General features: G+C 47.8%; 1 protein-coding gene across 6 annotated transcripts in view; it reads right to left on the bottom strand.

Moving 5' to 3' along the window:
• Window positions 1-16,995, bottom strand: part of TSC2 (TSC complex subunit 2) — a 33,928-nt gene that overhangs the window by 4,346 nt on the left and 12,587 nt on the right. Inside the window, exons 22-36 of one of the 6 annotated variants that reach the window (XM_056503849.1) lie at window positions 16,776-16,965; window positions 16,327-16,420; window positions 15,757-15,859; window positions 14,767-14,861; window positions 12,204-12,335; window positions 10,184-10,348; window positions 9,292-9,444; window positions 9,021-9,133; window positions 8,336-8,557; window positions 7,414-7,629; window positions 5,827-5,895; window positions 3,641-3,801; window positions 1,819-2,303; window positions 370-445; window positions 17-103 (exon numbers count right to left, since the gene is read on the bottom strand). In XM_056503849.1, coding sequence (XP_056359824.1) covers window positions 17-103; window positions 370-445; window positions 1,819-2,303; window positions 3,641-3,801; window positions 5,827-5,895; window positions 7,414-7,629; window positions 8,336-8,557; window positions 9,021-9,133; window positions 9,292-9,444; window positions 10,184-10,348; window positions 12,204-12,335; window positions 14,767-14,861; window positions 15,757-15,859; window positions 16,327-16,420; window positions 16,776-16,965 — 2,361 coding nt within the window. The remainder of the gene's footprint in view (window positions 1-16; window positions 104-369; window positions 446-1,818; window positions 2,304-3,640; window positions 3,802-5,826; window positions 5,896-7,413; window positions 7,630-8,335; window positions 8,558-9,020; window positions 9,134-9,291; window positions 9,445-10,183; window positions 10,349-12,203; window positions 12,336-14,766; window positions 14,862-15,756; window positions 15,860-16,326; window positions 16,421-16,775; window positions 16,966-16,995) is intronic. The other 5 variants (XM_056503844.1, XM_056503845.1, XM_056503846.1 and 2 more) reach the window with 5 other exon arrangements.

Raw genomic sequence — 16,995 nt, 5'->3', positions numbered from 1 at the left:
CCCTGCACACACTCACCTGGCCCTCCCCAACGTAGAGCACTGCAATCTTGTGTGTGTCATAGGATGGGATCTGATCCAGGAGCTGCACCGACCTCTCAAACGTCTGCAACCAGAACAGGGACCCCAGCTGAGCTGCTGGGAGCTGTCCCTGCCCAGGGAGGTCCCTCCCAGCAAAAACCATCCCAGCATTCTGGGAACTTTAAAAAATCCCCTCCACAACCCCAATTCAGAGACCTCCCACCCATGGCACTGCTGGTAGGAAACACCTTTAAACTGCAGCACCTGAGATGAATGTTTGTAACTATCATCTACATTCCAAGAAGGTAATGAAGTTAAAAAAATTAAGGATTTATACATCTGCTTGCCTACCTCATTTGGCAACAGGAGGGGCTTGTTGTTTTCATCACCAAAGAAGGGGGAGTGGTACAACTGTAAAAACACAAAGCTGAAGGAGAGAGGGAGGGAAAAGTCTGTTACCATAAAAAGTCAGTTTTGATCTGTTGGAGGTAAGAACATTGTGTACAGCAGAAAAATGGGAGGAATTAAAATGCTAACAGGCTATTATTCATATTTTAGAGACACTCTGAGTGCCTGGACTACCTGCAGTTTGCAATAGACCCCTGTCAGAAAAACAATGATGTGTCAAACAGCAGCAGGCACACAAATTCCCTGTTCAAAGGCATGGAATGGAGGAGCAGGAATGCCCTCCACAGCTCTGGGGGCATTTCTAGACACATGGGGGCTCTCAGACACATGATTGTACTGACATATGTGTGTGCCCTCAATCAGGCAAAAATTGTCTCATCATGCAATTTTGCACAGCTAACAATATCCCAGGTTCAAAAAGCAACTATTACAACTCTGCCTTCTAAAGCTTTTGTACATTCTATTTCTTGAAATGCAAAACCAGCAATCCATCCTGTTCACAACAAAATTAACCCTGGGTAACCTGTGGTCAAACCACAGCCCCTAAATTAAGTACATTAAGTACAGGAGGAAACTGTGCTTAATCCATCCCTTTCTTTCAACATTTGGGAGTTCTGTTTCGTAACTCCAAAATTCATTTGGTCCAAAATTCAACAGGTCAATATCAGCTCCTAAATATAGCAGAATTTAAACAAAAAATAAAAACTTAATTAAAAAAAAAAAAAAGTGATAATTGATAAAAGATTTATGTTAATCATAGAAGTTTTGGAGTTTCTATAAACCAGAAAGAAGAAACTTATCTTGATCCATGCGTTATCTAAAGGGAAATATATGATTAAAGTAATTCTGTTTTAAATCCCCATCACGAATATTATGTTTTCTAAGTAAGTTTACAAAACAAGGCTTTTCCACAGCCTGAAAGATTTTGCAAAATCAGATTTCCTGCCTTTGTGTAATCAATTGCAGCCTATCTACTGAGACCAGACTTCCCAACTTCTGCCATTCCTTTTCTACCAAGACCAGATGGTTATCTATGAGACTTGACAAATCGTCCAGAGATTTCATGTTGCCTAGAAGTCCCATGGATGTTTTTCAACCACCACTGCTTACCTGGCAAAATTATAACAAAAAAATAACAATTATTGATTACAACAAGAAAACCAGACTATAAAAGGAGCTGCAAACAGAAGTTTGGCAGAGCACGGAGTGAGCAGTGACCACTCACGCTCCCCAGCGCTGCATTGCTCTGTCTATATAAAATAAAACAATCTAAATTTTGCTGAATATCGAGACTTTTGTTTCTCATTTACCACATAATTAATTTTTCGATCAGATGCTCTGCAGACCCCCCGAGGGAGCCCTGCTGGAGCCGCGCAGGGGCCCTGCACCCACCTGGGGTTTATCCCGGGCACCTTCTCGGCGTTGGACGCCGCCGCCCGGCCCTTGAAGGCGTCTCTGTCGATCCTCTTGCCGCGCCGGGACGGGGCGGAGTCGGAGATGGTGTATCCGCGGGGCCGGTGGCCCGAGGGCGAGCGCGGGGAGCTGCCGGCCCCGCCGGCGGAGCCCGGCCCGGCCGCGCCGCCCTCGCCCCGGCCCGGCCAGCCGCCCCCCAGCCCTTCCCCTTCCAGGTTCCCCGACTGCGACTTGGACTTGACGTCGGTGCTGAGCCTGCGGGGCGCCTCGCGGCCGCCGGCGTCCTTGAGCACCTCCTGCAGGGTCTGCAGCTCCGGGGACGAGCTGGACTTGCTGAGGGGCTGCGAGGGCTGGAAGGAGAGCTCCTCCAGGGCGCGGCCCTCCTCCCGCCCGATGGGGATCGCGCCCTCCGCCAGCTCCTCCGACCGCACCGACTTCTCCTCCTGGCTGGACGTGGAGGAGGACTGCCAATCAAAAAATTGAGAAAAGATTAACAGTTTTTGTGGCCATTACAGGCCCAGGGAGAATCTTAAAGGGTTTTTCCAGTCTGGCTTTCTCAGGCCCGGCTGGGATTTTTCCCAAGCTAGAGCCTCTTTCTCTACTCTAAACACAAGAACAGGAACTATAACAAAGATAAACACCTGCTGGATCCGTGAGAAAGCCTGGGACAAGAAGTGTTTTCTTCTCTAACCAATGAACTGTATTTTGTTATGCATGAAGTGTCTTATTTAAAGCAATGGCTTCCTTCAATAAATTGCTCTTTCTTGTTCTTTCTTGCACCATGCAAGAGAGCGCCATGTTACTGTGTCCTTTCGCCTCTCCATAACCCATATACAGTAACACTTGGAGGTTCCACCGAGATCAACAAGTTTTACAGTTTGGGTTGGGATATAGAACAGCTCATCCTGCGGTTGCTCCAAGCCCCAGTGTCCAACCAGGCCTGGGATCCAGGGGCAGCCACGGTTCCTCTGGGCCTCCCCACCCTCACAGGGAAGGATTCCTTCCAAAATGATCCAAAATGACAGCCAGGCTCAAGGCACCCCAACACTTCCAAGGAAAGGCGAGCGGGAAGGAGCACAAAGCAATGTGTTTTATCCCTGGTAAAATGGGGATTTTCACCCCAGTCTCCCCCAGCGCCATCAGTGTTTGTGAGGGCACCATGAGGGAATCCATGGCCAATCCCCTCCCTGCTCGCCCAGTGTGATAATTGATAAAAGATTCCTGTTAATTATAGAAGTATTGGGGTTTGTATAAACCAGAATACTTAAGTCTGAAATAAAGAATGACACTAGAGAAAATATTATTAAATCAATCTGTTTTAAATCTCCCTGTTATGACTATTATGTTTTCTAAATAAGTTGTATCCACTAACAGTTTGCAAAACAAGACTTTCACACAGCCCAACAGATTTTGCAAAATCAGATTTCCTGCCTTTGTGTAATCAATTGCAGCCTATCTACTGAGACCAGACTTCTGCCATTCCTTATCTACCAAGACCAGATGGCTATCTATGAGACTTCATGTCACCCAGAAGTCCCACAGATGGTTTTTGACCACCACTGCTTACCTGGTAAAATTATGGCAACAAAAAAATAACAATTATTGATTGCTACAAGAAAACCAGACTATAAAAGAAGCTGTAAAACCGAAGTTAGGCAGAGCGTGACGTGGGCAGTGACCCCTCACGTTCCCCAGCGCTGCGTTGCTCTGTCTGTATGAAATAAAGCAATCTAAATTTTGAATCATTTGTGAATATCGAGACTTTTGTCTCCCATTTACAGCACCCAGGCTCTGCCCTTACCCTGCTGTAGGAATCCCGGCCTTTCCCAAACCTCTCCTCGCCCAGGACGTGCTCGGAACACGAGGTCTCGGCGTCCTCGCTCTCGGGGGATCCCGCGGGGGACTCGGCCTCCCTGAGCTCCATGTCCCCGGCGCTGCCCTCCTCCAGCACCACGGCGGATTCTACGGAGACACGGGCACGGGAGCTGTGCAGAGGGGACACCAGGGCCCTCCACTCCTCTCCTCTCCTCTCAAGCACCAGCCTTTTCCCTACGGGATCTCAATGGAAGGCCATGCGCAAAGGAGTGCCCTGGCATCTCTTGGCACGTCAGACTCGCTCCTTTTTTCCAGGGAATAAATCACTCTCACCCTCCCAGCCTGCCTCGGGCCAAGGAAGTGCAGCTGCTTTTTTTCCAATTGTTGCTGATGGACAAGCAGGGCACGGGATGAAGAAAGGGACCCTTGGTTACCAGGACAGACAGAACTACAGAGATGTAGGAAAGGATGGATAAAAGCTCACTGGAGACATCAGCTCTGTGCAAGCGTGCAACAAAGGGAGCTTTTCTTGTACTGGAATGCAATGCTCCCGTGCCTTGAGGCCTACGAGGACATAAGAAAATTTTCCTAGGAGCCATTTCCTTGCAGTTTGGCAGCTTTCCTAGAATGTCCCAGAACAATTCAGCCCTGAACATGTGGAAGGACGAGTGACACGGGCACTGCTGGCATCTGCTCAGACACACAGGGAGTGGAACCACACTGACAAAAAAAGCTCTGTGGAAGCCCTGCCTAGGTGGAGGATTTAACCTTGGATCTGCTCCAGGCACTGACCACTTTGGGCTGACCAAAGGCTCCTCCTGGCCTTGCTTTTTGTCCTGAGGAAAAGGCTGGAGAACAGGAGGCTTCCCATTATGCACACAAGGGACTGGAAGACCAATCTGAAAGGCCAAGATTTGTTTTCCAAAATAATAACAATAATAGTAATAAAACAAAAAATTAGCACACACAAAAATATAAAAGAAAATCAGCAAAATTAAAAAAAAAAAAATACAAAGGAAAAAAAATCACTAAAGCAGCTTTTCCTGGATTGATTTCAGCTCGCAGGACCAAAGTTATTTCAAAGAAGCAATTAAGAGTTAGCATTGCACACACAAACCTTCTAAACAATACAAAACAAACCAAAAGGAACCAAAACAACGTGCTGATCTGGTTAGCTGTCCAAGCCAGAACACACCTGCAGATACCCAGTGCTTCCAAGCTCCCTCCTACACCACTGCCAAGATGGCTGGTGCTTTGAAACAGCCCAAGCACTAATTATTCTTTAGGTGGGAAGAGAATAACAGGAGCAGAGGGAAGTACAGAAAAATACTGAACTGCAGCAGCTTTGTGTTGCTTTGAGAGGCCTCTGACAGCAAGCAGCAGCAGCTCAGAACACCCCACTGCTCTACTGGGAGTTTTCCAGTGAAGGAAAGAGGCAGAAAGACATTTGAACCCTCTAATTAAAATCACAAAGCATTGCAAGTTATCAAAGCAATGCAGGTGTTGTGCTCATAAGGTGTGTAATTTGATCTCCATTTAATTATGAAATCAATTTTACTGAAGTGGAGAAAGATTTTACATTATTACAGAGCCTCTAAAAGGTAGAATTTAGCACATTTTCTGCTGAAATACATTTTTTTTATTTAAAAATCTCTCAACCAGCCTCCATGCTGGCTGAACTTTATCCATATATCAAATATATACAAATTATCATCTGCTTTTATCTTTCTGTGCCCAATTCTGGCAGATCCCTGTGGGTTAAGCAGCTCCAAGGGGAGCCTGTCCTGCAGCACAAGCTGCTCTCCTCACAACTGGGAGCTTTTCCACTGAGCAGAACACAAAGCCAATTGGAAAATGAAGCTGAAAATGAAGAATTAATTAACCCAGCCACGTTTTGACAGGTCATTTAACACTGGCCTCATGACTCACAAGTGACCCCAGCTAAAAGCAAAGTTGCTTTAAGGAATTGTCTGCACTTGCAAATGTTGGATCTGGCTTGGACTTCTTCATGCTAGTCAAGATCCCATTTGTTGAGAGTGATGAGACTGGGGACAGACAGGAGACATGGAAGGGGAAAATGAGGGATGAGGGATACATTTTCTATGAATCAGAGGTGTTCTTCTATGGCAATATTGTTTGGTTGGTTTTTTCCTTAAAGATATATAAATATACCTGCCCAGGATATGCTCCTGTGCAACTTCCCTTGACAACTGGACTGGTACATGGAAGAGAAAGAGGCCACTGCAAAGGGAAATCAAGTGAGCAGCTACATCAAAAGGAAGGAGAGACTATATGAAAAAAATATAAAAAAATTAAAAAGCACAGAGTTTAAAATGTAACCAAGAGCCTAGTTTAAAACAAACAAATAAATAAATGAAACAAAGGAAAGAACAAGCTGGGATAAGCTCACCAGATGCCAAAGGGATACTTTAAGGGCACAAGGTCTTAACACAAATAAGGAGGAAAAAACACATCCAACAGTGCAGGCTCCAACTGCTCCCTTTGCAGAATGCATTTTGTGAGGCTTAGGAACAGAAAATCCCTTCCTGATATCCCAGCACACACAGGAAACCAGGCTGAGCCTTTCCTGACCTGCACAAGGTCACTTTTAAACCCACAGAAGAGCCTGAAAAATCCGGGTAAAGGCTCATAGAGGTTTAACCTCTAAAGAGACAGAACAGGCACTTGAGAGTCTGGCAGCAAAAACTTCTTCCAGTCACTGGTCAGCCAGCTCCAGCAAGTCTGGTTAACAAGGATGTGGCCAAAATTACTCTGAGACTGTCACAGGAGTGGCATTCAGGTGGTGTGGGTTCAGCTCTCCACTTAGCTCCATATACCACAAAATTTTAGAGTCACAAAAGTGTTTATGGAAAATAATTTTTTGTTTGTAAGAAGTGATGATTTGATTTTTATTCCAATTTTTCATTCACATGTTTTGAAATACTAAAACATACCCTGCACTGCTTAAAGCTGAAAACTGGCATTTTTACCAGATTTTCAGACAATCCATCCCATTTTTCCCCAGCTAAGCCTGGTCTGCTGGTACCATGCTCAATTCTGATGGTTCCTGCAGTGCTCAGAGCCTCAGTGTTGGATATCACTGACAAGACCTCGAGCAGGGACTGCAGAAAGCTTTAAACATTGCAGCTGTTGGTCAACACCAATCTCTCAGAATCAACAGCTTTTTAAGAGGAACTAGCACCACATTAAATAGAGTGAAAATCCTTGGCCACTGTGTTAAAAATCAGGCCAGCAGATGAAACTCAAGTGGTTCAACTGCAGGCTGAACAATCCTTTTCAGAGGTGGGTAAACCCAACAGGATTTGCATTCTGCTGTAAAAGCCAGAGGCAACCAACTCCTCCTGGCTGGCAAGGTTTGGAGCAGGCCATGCCCCAGGAACCTGACACACACTCCCAAAATCAAGACAAATGGAAATGGAAACACTGCATGGAAAGATCCATCCACAAGTGGGATGCCCAGATCAGCCCCAAACAAGTGGGAGAGGGAACAGATCCATGACTTTGTTCATTTTCATTTGGGGAACACACCAAACACACGACTCCTCCAAAGCAGCTCCCCTACAACTCCTCCTCTTCCCCCATGAGCCAGCAGAAGCAAGGAGGAAGGAAATTTTTCACTTCTGGGGACAAGAACTGATTCCCTTTGTCACTGCTGGCCCCCCATGCTCCCAGCTGCTCCAGCAGCCCTGCAGGAGGCAGCAGAGCCCCGAGCTGTCCCGCCCTGCCAGCAGCCCCCACCTGTGTTGGAGCGCTGCAGCAGCGAGGGCTTGGCCGTGCCCGTGGCCAGGCTGGAGGAGGGCACGGACAGGGATTTGTACAGAGCTGTCTCCCGGTGCTCCTTGAAGCGCTCTGCAGCCATCAGGGCGTTGGAGAGCTCCTGCAGGGGCATGTTGTTGATGTCTGAGGAGAAGGGGCTCAGCGGGTTCTCCAGGCTCATCAGCCAGCTCGTGTTGCCTGCACCACACAATGGGGGATGTGGTCAGTACTCCCAGCCATCCCAGCTCCACTTGAAAATTTATCTGCATCTAATTGTTTTGGAATTTGCAGATACAAAATCCGAACAGAACAAGTTCTTGGTTGTTCTGTAGAATAACTTGATTAATTTGCTGCTCCCCAGTGCCCTGCACTTCACCCCAAGCTCCTCAAAACCCATCCCTGGTATCTCACTGCTGCAGCAGATCCAAAACTCTCAAGTGTCCTAATTAATACCAGGTCAGTCATTTTCTCATGAAACAGGTAACTCCTCCTAATCTCATGGAACACATTGGTGTTCAAGCATTTTCACCTTGAACAGATTGTTATTCCTTTCCTGTGAGTAAACACAACTGTGCTGCCCAGATTTGTGGCTGCCCCTGGATCCCTGGGAGTGTCCCAGGCCAGGCTGGATGGGGTTTGGAGCACTCTGGGACAGTGGAAGGTGTCCCTGCCATGGCAGGGCTGGCTCTGGATGGCCTTTAAGGTCCCTTCCAACCCAACCCATTCCACGGTTCTGTAGTTCCAAAAGGCAGTAAGCCATGAACAGATCCACTTACAAATACGGATTTTCCAATATAACCCATTTTTCCATAATCCATTTAAATTACTCCAAATATGGATCCATTGAAATATGTTTTTTTTTCTCTGGTTCCCCCCAGGATCCCACCCACACTCAGGTACCCACCTGTGGGCCTGCGCACCAGGATCTCTGCCCAGCCCTGGGTCAGCAGTGGCACATAGGCTGCCAAGTTGGCTTTTTCCTTCTGCAGGTCTGTCTGTGGAGCAGGACTGGCCTTGTCTGGGCGGGCTGCAGGAGCAGCAGGGCCCTGTGTCCCTTGGGAAGCTGAGCCACTGGGAAAATGGGAGGCTGAGCTGTCTAAGGCACCAACACGTAAGGCATGGCCACCTGGCAGGACAGACACAATCCAAGGGAGAGACATGCTCAGTTAGCCCCAAAAATATCTCAAGAATGAGGCTTTTAAGCTCCTCTAGCAGCTGAATAGAAAATATCCTGATTTTATTTCCCTTGCCATTACAATTACTATTGTTAATATTATTTTATTTTAATTATTAAACTGGTTTTCTCTCAATCCACGAATTTTCTTATTTTTCCCCTTCCAATTCTCTCCTCCATCCCCTCATGGGGGAGAAAGTGAGCACCTGGGTGGGCTTAAACCACAAAGAGAATTTGATGGTCCTTGTGCTCCTTATAAACCAATTTATGTGATCACCAAAGCTCTCCTGCAAACAGAGGGGAGCAGGAGGAGAACAGCTCCTGCTCCTCATTAAACACCAGAGAGCTCCAGATCCCAAATTAGCTCAGACACAGGAGGCAGCTGGACCTGGGAGAGCCCAGGATGGGAACTCACCCGACATGGATCGGACTCTGCTGCGGGAGCTCCTGCAAACCTGCTGCCCAGCCTGGGATTCCAGCTTGGCTGGAGCCTCCTTGGTCTGCCTCACTTGCAGAACAGGGTCAGAGCTGTAGGAAAGGAGATACTGGTGATGTTGAGGGAGGAATCAGCCATGCTGGACAAATAAAACATTCCTGTTATGCCAAGAGGAAACACTACAAAGGTGTAGCAGTGGTTTAGGTTACTTAGTCAGGTGGAGATTTCTAGAAATGGGAGCAACACCTACCTTGATTCTGGGGTGCTCTGGAAATCTCCAGAGTCCAGACCAAGCAGGGACCTTGTCCCTGTTCCAACACTTGTAGTGATGGTCACCAGCTTGTTACCAACCAGCCATGTCTTGGTCCTTCCTCCAGCCAGCAAAAACTCACCCACAGGAGACCTGGAACACAATGGGGGTGAAGATTCCTCAGGAGGCAGAGACCAGAGCTAGTGCTGGAGGTGCTGCCTCCTCTCCTTTACACAGCTTTTGTGCCACTCCCCATGGCTGCCAACACCCCTTTTATTCACCAGGATGATGGATGAGATAATCCTGGGATTATCCTGCAAGGACATGGAGCAAAGCTCTGCTCCCAGACCTTCAGGGCATCTCCTCCAGACTGGGCCAGGATGAGGCAAAGGATGCTTCTCTCCAGTAGATTTGACAGAACCACAGAATGGTTTGGGGTGGGAGGAACCTTAAAGTCCATCCAGTGCTACCCCTGCCACGGGCAGGGACACCTTCCACTGTCTGGTTGCTCCAAGCCCCGTTCAACTGGCCTGGAACACTTCCAGGGATGGGACATCCTCTGGGAAATCCATTCCAGAATCTCACCACCCTCACAGGAAAAACCACCCTTCCCAATACCTGCCCTCTGGCAGTGGGAAGCCATTCCATGTCCTGTTCCTCCGTCCCTTGCCCCAAGTCCTTCTCCAGCTCTCCTGGAGCCCCTTTAGACACAGGAAAGGGGCTCCAAGGCCTCTCCACTTCCAGTCTTCCCTCACCTCACCTCCTCTGTAGCCAAGGCAAGGCTTCAGGAAAGCCTTCAGATCCTGAGCCTGCCAGAATCCCAACATTTTTCCCCTGATGAAGTGAAACATGAACCCAGATCCCACCCACGTGTCCCTGGTCCCTGTCTGACCTCTTGGGCACCGCGGTGAAGTTGGAGAAGACGTATCGAGCCATCATGTCCAGGCAGGTCTCTGTCAGCTCCAGGTGCAGGTTTTTCAAGTTGTCATCAGCCTGAGCCATGGAGTTCTCATCTGCAGAGCCCAGGCTCGAGCTGGTGATGGATGTCTGGATGCGGCTGCAAGAGAAAGTGCCCAGGTGACAGCTCAGGTGGCACCAGGTCCCTGTCCCCACCCACGGGGGATGCAGCCCCTGCTGTGCATGCACGTGCCAGCCATCAAACCCAGGCCTTGGGAAACAGATTTTGGGACCAGCCTCGTGTTGTGCTTCCCAGGTTGGCGTTGCAGGATGTGTGTTTTCTCTGGAGGGGCTCCAGCTGGCCAGGCCAGTGCTCTCTGATATTGGTGGCCCATGGGCAAGTGCACCAAGCAAGGAGTGAGTGGCAGCTTTGAGTTCCTAATCTATGTGAGGGCAAGCATCCCATGAGCAGCACCAGCTTCCCAGGCAGCAGGTTGCCCATGAGCCAGAAACTGGGGCACTCCAGACTTCACTTTACAATCCTGTGGTTTGCTTTTTTCTCTGTTGCATCTCTTCCATATATTGTTTTTTTCCCCTCCAAATTCAATAGCTAGGTAAAACCTAATTTAACTTGAAACAGGAAAAAAAATTGCACTCTGAACAGGAAATTGGCACAAGAACAGAGAGAAGGTCTTTCTTCTAATCAGCAAAGCAGTTTAAAACCATTTCTGTTTTAGGCTGGACTGGACTATTTTATAAAGACAACTCCTTATGTCATTGTAATACAAACTAAGCTGAGGTACAGCCAACATTTTTATCATGTGGCAACTTCTTTGGCTTCATTAAGAGCAATTATCTGAACTTTTCATTGCTACCATGTACATAGAAATGCAAGAGAAGAAAATCCCCTCATGATTAATGAGGAAATCAGAGAATCTTGGGAGGGTTTGGGGTGGAAGGGACCTTAAAGCCCATCCAGTACCAGAGTGCTCCAAGCCCCATCCAACCTGGCCTGGGACACTGCCAGGGATCCAGGGGCAGCCACAGCTTCTCTGGGCACCCTGTGCCAGGGCCTCCCACCCTCCCAGGGAAGGATCTCTCCCATAACATGAAGTGTCAGAACTATAATCGCAATTCAGTCACTTCACCCTCTCTCCCCTAAACACCATATAGGGCCAAAATAATAAGCAAAAAAACCCAAATCAAGTTCAACTGACAGCAATCCTACATGTTAAGGCACAAATCTTCAGGTTCAACAGTTTAACACTTAAGGGAAGTGATCCAGAAATGTTTTTAAAAACTGGCATTGATTATTTCACATCTTTCATTGGAGCAGATCAATGCTTGCCATCAAAACCTGTCAATCAGTCTCTGAAATCCAATCTTGTTTTCCTCAGTTGTGAAAGCAGCAATTCATAAGGGCTAAGCACACCCACCCCTCACTGCTCTCTGGAAAGACAAATCCAGGTTTTTCATGGCACCATTCTTGACACCAGAACACTCCATCAGCTCCTTCAGAAGAACAAATCCTAAACTGAGGCCAGAACTATTCCTCCTAGATTGAAAGGAGGGCTCTCCATAACTCTGCAGAGCTTCTAGAGCTTCTCCTGAAGCAAATTCCTGCTTGGGAGGCTCAAGTTTTATTGAGTTGTACCCAGGATTGTCACTTGTGCAGAATGCAAACTTTTTCCTTTTTTTGTGCGTTTTTTTGTTTGTTTGTTGGTTGGTTTGGGGTTTTTTCCCCTTCCCCTTTACTGTGCAAACAGAATCTTTCATTGCTAAAGCAGCAGAGAACGTGGTAAAGTGACCACAGCCACCCAGGGTGTGACGTGGCCTGGGGAAGCCTCGGGATTCTTTCCCAAAACCTTCGCCCGTGGCTGAGGCTGGTTTTTGATGGGATAACCAAGTCATGCAAGCATCCCACATGCAAATCCACCCTGCTTCCACCCTCCCTTGCAGCAAAACCTCCAAGGGCCCAGCTGCTCTTGGACTGTCCCCATTCAAAGTGCCTCTACCTGCGGACCACATGTTCAGACACACTGATGCTGCGGGATCGGAAGGCATCAACTGCAGAGGGTTCTTTCAGCTCTTTCACTGGAGGAGAGTTATTCAAGCCTTGCTTTGCATTTTTGGCTAGTCTTAAACTACTATGTGGAGAAGCACCAAGCCCCAAAAGAGGTCACAGAAGGGAGGAAACCATTGTAGGGATGTAGGTTGAAAGGTCACAGTCACAGGGTCAATATTGGGGGATCCCGGAGGGTGATGGAAAATAAAACAAATGCCAAAAAAAAAAAAAAAAAAAAAAGGAAACAAAAAAAAATTAAAACACACAAACAAGCAGAGCTGAAAGCATTAAAAAGACAAACCACATTTTGAAAACAAGATTTTAAATGTGCTACAAAACAAATGAAATTAGTACAAGTTAAAAGAAAAAAACTGGTTGAAATGAGAGTTGGAATACTGGGCTGTTCAGCAAAGGCAAGGGCACCTGAGGGCTCCCTGGGCACAAATTCCTCAAGGCTGAGGAGCTTTGTGCAGTTCAACCCTCTCTTGTGCTGCCCCAACTCACCATGACTCGACACCTGAGGGCTTGCACAGCTCCTACAATGCTTTACCTGGGCTAGGTCACAGCAGTTTTTAATAAGAGACAGGAACCACGTCACCCATCTCTGTCCCCACTAAGCCTGGCCCAAAGCTGAGCTTTCCCCCCAGTCACAACAGAGCCAGGGGCTCCCAGAGATGCCCTCAGCCCAGCTCGAGGCCCTGGGGACACTGAGCCCCCTGTTCCAGACCCTGCCTCACTGCAGAGCCAACCAACACCCCCTGGGGATGCTCCTGTGCCACCCCAGCTGCCTCAGCCCGGCCTCCAGGGAACCCCCTGGGCTCTGAGCTGGCACAGAAATCAAATTTCTGTTCACACTGGCAAGTGCCAGGCACACGTGGGAGATGACAGCAATTAAGATCCAGGAGGCACTTTAATTAGTCACTGAGATGCATGCCAGGCTCGGGGCTAATTTGGGCAGAACAGTTGGTCCAGCAGCTCCCATCCCCAGGGATAAAATGCAGGCACTAATTTAACCCTTCTGGCTGTTTCTAAACACAGTTTATCTGCCATCATTCTCTTGGTGAGCTCTTACATCTCAGATTGCCACCTGGAGAGAGCAGAATTTCTTTGTCCTTCTCCCAACAACCTTTCCCAGATAACTTTTGTCCACAACTGCTGCAGGGAGCACAGGCTCATGCTCAGGGATCATCAGCTACACCAACATCAGGACATCAGCAGCTCTGGGAAACTGCTGGGATCATCATCCCTTGGAACACCCAGTACCTCAGCTATGGCAGGGAAACTCTCTTTGGGCTTCAGGAGTGAAAACCAAGCCCAAAAGCTTCTCAGGCAAGGAAACTGGAATCTGCTCCAGGCCTTTTCTCTGTGCCCTGGCCAGAATCTGTGCCCCAGCCAGACCCAGAGGCAGTGGCATCCTGCAATTCCAGTGCTTTGGGCACTGCCTGAGTACAGCCACACTCCTCAGCAGAGATTTCTGTGGACAGTGATCCAGCAAAAGCCTTTAAGAGACAGTAGTATTCCAACCTGGTAGAATTTAACAGGTTTTTTTAGGGGGGAAAAAAAGGAAAAAAAAAAAAAAAAGATTAGTTGGAATTCTAATTGGAGAGATGAGTGTCAAAAAGCTCCTCTTCCAAGTTTCTGGATGAAAGAGGAGGAGATGGGAGAGATGAAACACAACACAAGGTTTACAGCTGCAGCAGTAGGGCAGGGATGGTGTTTCTGCATTGCAAGGCTCTGCTGCAGCCTTGCAGGTGAAGTAGAGGCACTTTCCCCAGGGCTCAGATGCCACCATGTGCTCACTGCTCACAACACTGAAGCAAGTTAAGTGAACCAATTTAGGTAATCCCTGCAGGTAAAAGGACATTGGAGAAACTCTAAATGCCTTCCAAGGAATATCATCCTCCCCTGACAAATGTTACTTTGAATGACTGCTGGCAAGAAACACTGTGACTTCTGAAGGCTTTGCCTAAAACTGTCATGATGGCTTAAAAAAAAAAAAAAAAAAAAAAAAAAAAAGGTATGAAGACACCCAGACAGACAGAAAGCAGCTGTGTGCCAGGCAGTGCACTGGCCTGACTGGGAACACCATGGAAAAACACAACACTAATTTATCCAGGTGGTTGATCACAACCATTTCTCTAGCAATCATCTGGAAATGACTGGTTACAGATCAATCATCAAAAGGAGTTCACACAACCCATATGAACATGGGATTCTGTTATCTCTGGTATCACCCTCTCCTGTTATCTCTGCTAACACTGTACTGACACTCCCCAACCTGACACTACTGCTGATTTTCAGAAGTGAACACCAGAAAGGGCCCTGGTGGGGCCAGGCCTGCAGGACAGGATCCCAGCCTCTCCCCAAGCTCAGTCTTTGACCTAAAGAGGTTTACTTTGCTTGCTTACTGCACTGCCACACTGGGATCACTGCACCCAGCCCCCTGCAGGGACACGCAGGGAAGGGGTGAGTGACAGGGACACCAAACCCTGCTGGGGTCAAACAGAATTTACCTCTTTGGCCTCTCATTGAGGCTGGTGCTGCGAGCCCTGAAGCTGTCCTTCTCTGGGGTGTCATCAAAGGACAGCAGCACGTTGGAGCGCAGGCCCTGCCATGGGACAAGAGGTGACAACATGAAGCTCAAAGTCTGTGTCTTGGATACATCCTGCTTTGCAAGCCAAAAGTATGGATTCTGTCACCAGCTGTTAAACCAGGTGGGACAGTGATCCTTATCTCCATGGGAGATATCTGCTGTTAATGGGCCATCTGTTAAAAACAGGTGGGGCAGTGTTCTTTATCTTTTCCACAGCCCATCCTCCCTCCAGGAGATATCTTCTGTTAATGGCCATTGAGTCCCAGTGCATGACTGATAACATTACATCATCCCATTGGGAGATGCTCCAGCCAGGGGGAGGAGCCAAGCCGTTCTCACCTAGATAAAAACCGAGATTTGGAACACCAAAGCAGCCTTTTCCACTGGATCCCAGAGGAAAACTGGACCCTTCCACAGCATCCCTGGACCTTCAGAGGAAACTGCTTCAACTGAACCATATCTGTCACTGCAGGAGGATTTAATGGGACTGCAACCAACACCCTGACTGATGGGGTGTCAGGTTGTGTTCTGTCTCTCTCAGTGTTTTGGGTTTGTTTTTTTTAAATTTTTTTTGGGTAATACTGTATTTCTATTTCAATTTTTCCTAGTAAGGAACTGTTATACCTATTCCCATATCTTTGCCTGAGAGCCCCTTAATTTCAAAATTGTAATAATTTGGAAGGAGGGGGTTGATATTTTCCATTTCAAGAGAGGGTCCTGCCTTTCTTAGCAGACATTTGTCCTTCAAACCAAGACAGTCTGCAACCAGCGGCCAAAGAACGAGAATTCACAGAGATGCTGACAAGAAAACTAGGATTCTGCTTGCTTCAAAGAGAACCTTTGAAGGTCTCAGATCAGGTTTTAAGCTGTCAGTTCTCCTGAGTGCTGGTGGGCTGAGCAGTGCCATTACCTTGGTGATGTAGGGGACAAAGTCCTTGCGGAAGGGCAGGCGGCAGCGGATGAACCACATGGCGATCACGTGGTGGGCTAGGCACACGATGTACTGGTTAAACCTGCAACAGCAGAGAAACCCACAGCTCAGCCTGGCACACACAGCTGCTCCTTACCTGCTCAAAGTGCAAAGGAAAAAAACCCTTCAAAAATTCTGTTCATGAAGAACAGCTTTTTGTCCAAGGTGATGATAAGCTAGAATTGTATCATGGAATTACAAAATGGTTTGGGTGGGAAGGGATCTTAGAGATCATTCAGTTCCACCCCCAGGGACACCTTCTACTATCCCAGGGTGCTCCAAGCCCTGTTCAACCTGGCCTTGGTCAGATCCAGCCACAGCTTCTCTGGGCATCCTGTGCCAGGGCCTGCCCACATTCCCAGGGCAGAAATATCCGTTCTTCAGGAAAAGCCTGATGCCACCAGAATGAGCAACATCCTATGAATAACCTTGAGCCAAAAAACTACAAAAGAAGGCTTTCCAAGCTCTCAATTTCCCAGATGAGACAGAAGCACATTGCTGTGGCCTTACTTGGAGGGGTTTGTGTAGGGCAGGGAGATGGCGAAGACACTGGCGTACTGCTCTGCCGCGAAGTTCCGGTACAGGTGAGGCAGCCTGGCCAGAGCTGCAACAGTCCAACAGCAAAAGCAGCACAGGTGAGGCCTCAACATAACCCTTCAACATCCTAACTCTGTTTAATTTCTCATTTTTTGTTTTTTTTTGTGAATGATCACTGATATGGAAGTTAAAATCACATCATACAAGGAGAAGATTTCCATATGGCTGCATGACACAGAGTGTTTCTCTCTTCAGTGCAAGAGCTTCATACAGAAAATTTGTAACAAATGAGCTGATGGAACATTTATAACCTGAGCAAGGGCATCACAGCGCATTCCATATGACCAACACCATCAACCCCCCCTCATATTCCACACAAAAATCCCAACTACAGAAACAGGGAAGAAAACATCACGACTTACTCGACAGAAATTCCAGCAGAGGGATTGCCATGTTGGCTGTGGCAGAAATGTGGGTGAGTTTGACGATGAGGACGGGCAGTGCCTTGATGATGATGTCGGGCATCTCCACGCTGCAGACTGACAGTGCCACCACGCACTGGTTGGCACAGCGGTAGATGAGCCCGTGCTCCAGGCAGTACACGATCTCACGCTGGAGAGCAGAGAAACACTCACCAAAGAA

This window comes from Oenanthe melanoleuca, chromosome 14, assembly GCF_029582105.1.
Source record: "Oenanthe melanoleuca isolate GR-GAL-2019-014 chromosome 14, OMel1.0, whole genome shotgun sequence".
Classification (NCBI taxonomy): Eukaryota; Metazoa; Chordata; class Aves; order Passeriformes; family Muscicapidae; genus Oenanthe; species Oenanthe melanoleuca.
This window is presented reverse-complemented; position numbering and strand designations above follow the sequence as displayed.